This window comes from Cynara cardunculus, assembly GCF_001531365.2.
Source record: "Cynara cardunculus var. scolymus isolate 2C chromosome LG 2, CcrdV1, whole genome shotgun sequence".
Lineage (NCBI taxonomy): Eukaryota > Viridiplantae > Streptophyta > Magnoliopsida > Asterales > Asteraceae > Cynara > Cynara cardunculus.
Genome location: NC_037529.1, coordinates 8,566,801 through 8,574,588, shown reverse-complemented (window position 1 = coordinate 8,574,588; position 7,788 = coordinate 8,566,801). Strand labels below are relative to the sequence as shown.

The following is a 7,788-nucleotide window of genomic DNA, read 5'->3' as shown; positions in this document are numbered from 1 at the left end:
ATTGTCCAATGACTTATTTAACATGTTTTGGAATGTCCAAGGACTTATTTGTTCCAAAAAAAAGTCCAAGGACTTATTTGTTCCAAAAAAAAGTCCAAGGACTTAATCATTCCAAACAAGAAAGTCCATTGGTTTTTATTGTACTTTTCCCTATATAATATTAATAATATGGTTTTACTTTTTTTTATAGCATTAAGACATAGGAGTAAAAAGACCAAAATAACTAATTGGTTAACAAAATCTTTTTGATTCCGTTAAGGTAAGGGTCCAATTAAAAAACATAACAAAAAATTAAAAACAACCTAGGTTCCGTTTGGTTTGTATGATTGAATTAGATTTTGAGGGATCTGGCATTGAATTCCGTTTTCAATCTCATGTTTGATTTGAAGGATTTCCTAGATTTAAAATCATGAGATTTAATTAAAATCTCATATACATAGGATTTTGAAATCACATGGGGTGTAGTTGGTACTTCACCGAATTTCATAGGATTTATATGTATAATGTTTTAAAATATGCTAACATTTATTTTGTAATGATCAATTAATAAAAAAGCAAGTGTTGTAGGAAAAACGAAATTAAACAATAGTATATAGAGAAAATAAATCTGTAATTTTTATTAACCATAAGTCCTTTAATATATGGATGAGTTTATAATGAAAAGGAACATTCATATATAGTAAATTCTAATACTTGGAAAGTATTCTTTCAATCACTTCATTTCGATGATGACACATAATCCTTCAATACTCTTCCTTATGCCTAGTCAAATGAGTGATGGTGCATAATTCTTGCATCATTAAAACCTCATGTCAAAGATACAAAACCTTGTGACAAAAAAATAAAAACTTTGGACGGAAGAAATAGTACAAGGTAGTACTAAACAATTCATTTAGTTTACTATTTTTCTTGATACGTACATCAATCAAGCGGTTTAGAAAACAAGATGATGTATAAATTGTTGTCTCACTAAAACCTTACACCAAGGAACAAAACCCAGTAAGAAAAATAAAACTTTGGGCAAAGGAAAGAAAAAACAAAACCCACCAATAGTACATGTTTAAGTAGACACTTCCTTTTGTCTATTAATCCCCTTGATTCGTATATCAATCAATAGAGCTTATATAGACTTCATATTTCAATGATTTCCACATGTTTCTCAAATGTAGCCTTAGGTGATGATTTGGAAAAACAAATACATTCTCCCCAGATCTTACTTGTATTCACTTGAATCTTGAGACGAGTTTATTGTTGTCGATTGCACAAAACTTTGGCAAAATATGATTTACGTTATCACCCTTGATATATCCTACTTTCATTTGTTCGATACTAGTTGCATAATATTCATATATGCGTGTAAGGGTTTTAGTGGTAAAACTTAAACCACTCGCTCCTCTAACATGTGTAATGATAGTCTTGAAATATATACACTCTCGAAATTGTCTCATGTAGAGCAATAATCTCAAAATGGTTCGAGGAGGTAACTATAAGGATTTGTGTGGTTGAATTCAAAACAATCGTTGTGTTCTCCATAGAAATTCCTTATCTAGTTTGGGGACAACATTTGTATGAGTCAGAGGGATATCAAATATCAACAAAATCTACCACGTTGTTTGGTATTTTGTACAAGGATTGATACTTTCTCGCTTACATCATTTGTAAGTATTGAAGATCCATTATCAAAAATATTTTCCCTCTGTAGCAAAAGAATAAGCCCCCACGAGTCATGGTTTCTTTTAGGTATCTAAAGATATTCTTGATACAATTTTAATGACATTGTTTTGGCATTGAGCTAAATCTAGCTAGCAAATTCATTGAGCATGCAATATATGGTTGAGTGTATCACGCTAAGTACAACAGATACATTATTGTACTTACATAGAGATTTTCATCTCCCGATACCTCTTCGTCATCATCCTTTAGACGAAATGGATCTTTCTTTATACCCAACACTTCAACCGATCATGGGAGGGCTAGCCGAATGCACTTTGTCCACATTAGATTGGCTAATCATTTTCTGGACATATGCGAATCGGTGGATCAAAATTGCACAAGCTTGATGCCTAGCTCAAATAACTAATAGACAAAACCATGTTCTCTCTCTACTTGCTAAGGAGCGGGGTCAGGGATGGGGATGAGGTAGTAGAACCAAGGCTAGAGATTGCTTTCCCTGCTTCGTTGCCATGCTTAATTGATGTTCTTAAAGTTGCTAGTGTTTTTGATGTTAATGTTATTATTGATTTTGAATTTTGGTGATTATGGCTGGACTTGGGTTGAATTGATGTGTGTATGTATGTATGTATGTATATGTATGCATGTGTGTGTTGGTCGGGAAAAATAACTAAAAGAGGAGAGCCCATGAAGTTCACTGAAGAAGGGGTAGGCCGGAGACATGTAACACTAATTCAATTGGGTATTTTAAAATGATTTTTTAGTTAATGGTTAAAAATATCATTTGAATTTTAAGGAACTTTAAAATTAGGGTAGGAGGCATGATCCATAACGAAAATGAAACATGAGGATCCTAGTTATAATTTTTTTAGGGTTAAGGACTTAGTTTAGAATTTTCATGAAACCGCAAGGGCGAAATTTGTAATCAGCGACTATTAATAATTATATACCACTTATTAACGCAAAAATCTTAAAATTAAGGTTACAAGTTGTTATAGCATACATATAACTTATTAAAACTGAATGTTTGCACTAAATAAAACAACCCAATAATCAACTAATAAGCTCCATAGGTTTATATTATTTTTAATGTATAAACTATTTTGAAATCATATTAAAAACCTAGTATTTTACTGTCTTTAATTTGATACTCGAATCGGTATTTTTTTTTCAATATTTCAACCAGCTTTTTAAAATTACGATCACGAATATAACTACATGTGATTATGTTTAAATAATATCTTTACTATATTACGATCACGGACATATTTTGTAGGTCTTTGCTAAAGGTTTCTATGGAGTTATTCAAGCTCGTAATCGCTGAAATGTGTTCTTCGAATTCTCAATTTTTTAGCTTTAGGTTATAGAGGTTGAATTGCATTCATGTTGGTTGTGATAGCAACCTGCAACACAAAAGAATAGAGGAGGTAGTCGATATTTTTGTAGACGAGTCTTGCTCAAAAATGCCTAAAACGGAGGCTAATGGTCAAAGGGAAGAGAGATAAGAAGTAAGGTTGCTGAAGACGATAAAAAAAGAGAGGAAAAAATGGATGTTGTTGTAAAACTCTTAGGGGGTGTTTGAGATTGCTTATAAAAACAACTTATTGACTTGTTCCGGTAGGTACCGGTAATAAACACTTTTAAGTGTTTGGATAAATAACTTATACCAGTGTTAAATCGGTAATAAAGAGTTTTTAAAGAAGTTAAACCCTTCTGACTTATAATAAGTTGATAAGTGCTCTTGAGTGCTGACTCCATTAGTCAAAGTGTCACTAGTTAGAAGGTCATTTTTGTCATTTCAACTAAAATGAATAATTTAGTGGTCATTCTTGTACTTTTTGAAGTTTAGGGACCCCTTTCAAAAAATTTAAACATGCCAGAGGACCATTCTTGTAGTTTTCTCTTAAAAAAATTAATTAAGAATTTATTTTATTTGCATGTTTTTTATAAATTAAATGAAAAGAAAATGCGAAAACTGAGGGAAGACCAGTTCTTGTCTCTCTTTCTTTACTCGTCTTCTCTCTCACACATCACTTTCTCTCTCTAGAGACTCACCGTGTTTTCGTCGGCGTCGAACCCGACAACAGCAACTATCCGAATAACGATATTTGATCTCATAGTAATCTCTAACTCGTTCTCCCAATCGTCTCTTTACAGTTCTGTAATCAACACTGCAGTCGCCAAGTGAAAAAGAAGAAAACCAACCAAACCAAACCCTCTTGATCATCCGTAAGTTCTTTCCTTTTTTGTATCATATGTTCCCTTGTGTTCATGGATCACTGTTTAATTTGGAGTTTTAAGCTTACTACTTGTAAGTTTAGTCTAATTTGACTGGTAAAGTTTACTGATTTTCATGGGTTTTTATGCTGTTCAAGTATTCTGTTTCTTTTTAGGTCGTCTTGGGGGTGAAATACAATTTTGGTGTATTTGTTTGGGGATTTGGCGTTTTCTAGAATTGCTTGATGTTGTGACGGACTTGTAGAAGATCAACTATTTTTGGGGATTAAGGGTTAGGGTTAGTAGGAATGATAATTAGGGTTTAACTGTTGTGGAAATTATTTCTTTAAATCTTTATAAGTTGAAACTCACTCTTGATTTTTCAGCTATCTGAGCTTTGAAGAATAGCATTGTCTGTTTATGAACGAATTATCATCTGTATCAGCTATGTTGAAAAGCAATTTGTGTCTATGAATGAAATGATTAGCAATAGGACTCTGTATTTTTGGTAGGAAATGGTATTGGCTGATTGAGGCACTTGTATGCTACTTTAGCTTTGATGGCAGAATATATTATCATTCACATGGTGAAAAGGTCTGCGATTGATTGCCACTAGTATGAAATAAATTTCTGGAGTGCTTTTAATGCAGGCTTTTGGTTGAGGGGTTTGAGCCTGACAGTTCACTATCGATGAAGGGGTAAGGAGAGTTTGAAGGTGGTTCTGCTGTATCAGATTGAAAATGTTGGAGGGTCCAAAGTTTCCAGGTATTATGGGCGTAAACAACGGCAATGATAATTTTGTTGACCTGTCACAAGTGTTCTACCATAAGCTTGGTGAGGGGTCCAACATGTCTATAGACAGCTTTAATAGTTTGCAGATGAGCAACGGTGGTGGGTCAGTTGCGATGTCTCTTGACAATAGTAGTGTCGGGTCTAACGACTCACACACTCGCATCTTAAATCACCAAGGTTTGAAACGTGTCAAAAATAATTATACAGATGCCCATAGTGTGAATAGAGGAAGAGTCTCTCAGGGCTTAAGTGATGATGCTTTGGCTAGAGCTCTATTAGATGCTCGTTTCCCAACAGAGGGGCTTGAGAATTTTGATGAGTGGACCATCGATCTGAGGAAACTTAGCATGGGATCTGCTTTTGCACAAGGTGCATTTGGGAAGCTCTATAAAGGTACTTACAATGGTGAGGATGTTGCTATCAAGCTTTTGGAAAAGCCAGAAAATGACTTAGATAGGGCACACCTCATGGAGCAACAATTCCAGCAGGAGGTTATGATGCTTGCAAGATTAAAGCATCAAAACATAGTTCGATTCATTGGTGCATGCCGTAAACCCATGGTATGGTGTATTGTGACTGAATATGCCAAAGGAGGTTCTGTTCGGCAGTTTTTGACCAAGCGGCAGAACAGATCAGTGCCTTTGAAATTGGCAGTGAAGCAGGCGTTGGATGTTGCAAAGGGAATGGAATATGTGCATGGACTTGGATTAATTCATAGGGATTTGAAGTCGGACAACCTTCTAATTTCGGCTGACAAATCAATTAAGATTGCCGACTTCGGAGTTGCTCGAATTGAGGTGCAGACCGAAGGAATGACCCCCGAGACAGGGACCTACCGCTGGATGGCTCCGTAAGTTTACTTCAGTTTTTGGCTATATTATTCTTCCTGGCTATTTGTCTCATACCTTTTAGCTAGTCTCTTTACAAGATTCATACAACAGCCTTAGTACCTCCTTAAAATCTGTTTTGTTTGCATCTGTTGATTGATATTTTTCATCTCACTTCTGGGCTACCCTTTTATTTTGGATTGCTAGTAAAGATTTTTCACCTTACTTCTCTTCATTCGAACTGCTCAAATCATTTACCACTGACAGGTCCACACCATGAATTTCTCTCCATAGTCGTGTTACACATGGCTTTTCACCCATGTGGGTTATTTAAGACATGTTTAACAATACATGATGGGTGCGACTTTTTTGAGGTCCAGTGAAGAAACATTCCAATCACTGACAAACAATAGATTTGGAATATTTGGGTCTTTTGACTTGCTTCAGACTGCTGGTGGTAGTACCTAATTTCTTATACTTCTTGCTCAAGTTCGTAATGAAGTGTCCTACGACCTACGTTCCTAAAAGTTTCTTCTTGTACTCTTCCGTTTCCATCTGATAAACGAATTCTCTCAAGTTATATACTAACTGTTACTTGTAGGCTTGAGGATTTTACTAATTCTTTTGTCAAAATTAACAAAGTTTCAATTTGTTCATATATTTCATTTCTGTAATGTTAGGTTAGTAACTTGGAATATATTTCCTTTGAGCATCATGTTTCACTACTTGCTTCATTAGAAGGGCATGATTTTTCTTGGGCCATTGAACTTGTTTCTGCATGCTTGATTAAGAGTAGGATTGTGGATGAATTAGACGTGCTAACATTAAACTTACCTGCTATAACTATTTTCTGACATGTGAAGTAGAAAGCCAACTAGTAATAAACGTTTTCTTGGCAGTGGAAAATTGAATTTTAATTGGAAGAAGAGGATGGATGAAGATTCATGTATGGATGATCTACTTGGTAACTATAGATGGGATTTAGCGGGGAAGAATATAAGAGCTGTTTTGCCCCTAGACCATCAGGTGGAGATGAAAATGTAGAAGCTGACTTGTATAAGTTGAGCTTGATGGTGAAATTTGCCTGTATATATTCCTTTGAATTTAGGTGATTTGCTGATTTTAAGTTGAAAGTGTTCACATTCATGATATAATAGTACTGCATGCTACTTGCTTACATGGCTACATGCGTCAGTTTGTTAACAGCTCTAGTTATTCAGTGAAACGAAACAGATGCATTATGTAGAGTGGCTGTTTCTTAAAGTAGGTGAAACAATAGGTCATGATTTCTGCTTCATTCCATTATCTGCTGCCAAAAAGTATTTTGGTGATTTTGGCACTATATAACAAATTTTCAGTTGGAATTCTAGAAATCAGTCATTTATTTTTAGATGCAATCTTCATGCTAAGGTCTTTGTTCATTCTTTCATTTTCTTACACATCTGCACGACCTCCACCTAAGAATATTTGCTGATTTATTATCACGATGTTATTGCAACCAAACTAAATATTTGGTTTAATTTCTGGATTTTATGCAGCTAGAAATGTAATGTTTAATTATGACGCAGATGTAGTGGGAATATACTTTTTATCAATGGAACTAATGCTGTGATAATTTATGCATTAATTAGGTCAACATCCTCAGTAACAGCACTGCTGTTATAAAGGTCAGTATTTGTCTCGAATAATAAATCGATAGAGGCAATGGGTACTTCTTGACCTGCTGAAATGTTTGGGAAGTGGATGTTAAAGAGAAGCTCTTACATTTTTAGATGTTATGTCGGGATCTCTATGCTACAAGTTCTGTTCACCCTTTCTTTTTCTGTTATGTTTCTTAACTCGTTAAGGTCGTATTTCTTATGCAAGAAGCTGAAATTCTACATGCTAATGCTTTCTCTAATCTCTTCATTTTGGCTTCTAATTCTGGTTTTGTGCAAAGTTTCTTACAAGCTATGCTGTTACAGCGGTCAAAATATGAAATCGTGGTTAGGACCGTGATTTGAAATAGCAGTTATCGCAATGGTAAAGCGGTCCAAATAGTGGTTCATATAATAATTAGATTATATATATATATATATAGGGGCCTATTCAAGGGAGAACTGAGTTGTTTGTGGTAACTGTGAGAACCAATATTAACCACAAATCAATAGATAAATTAGGAAATTTATAAATTTGGTAATTTTAAATTAAAATCTTAATGCAAGGATATTTTTGGTATTTTAAAACTCTCCTCTCTCCTCTCTTCTCTCTCCGGCCACCGTTCTCCGGCCTCCGGTCACCG

At 34.7% G+C, this 7,788-nt stretch overlaps 1 protein-coding gene across 3 annotated transcripts in view; it reads left to right on the top strand.

The window, feature by feature from the left end:
- Positions 1-3,648: 3,648 nt before the first annotated feature.
- The window catches only part of LOC112506417 (serine/threonine-protein kinase STY13-like), an 8,919-nt gene continuing 4,779 nt past the window's right edge, over positions 3,649-7,788 (top strand). Inside the window, exons 1-3 of one of the 3 annotated variants that reach the window (XM_025110435.1) lie at positions 3,649-3,900; positions 4,539-5,530; positions 7,139-7,174. In XM_025110435.1, coding sequence (XP_024966203.1) covers positions 4,629-5,530; positions 7,139-7,172 — 936 coding nt within the window. In that variant the 5' untranslated portion in view covers positions 3,649-3,900; positions 4,539-4,628 and the 3' untranslated portion in view covers positions 7,173-7,174. The remainder of the gene's footprint in view (positions 3,901-4,538; positions 5,531-7,138; positions 7,175-7,788) is intronic. The other 2 variants (XM_025110434.1, XM_025110433.1) reach the window with 2 other exon arrangements.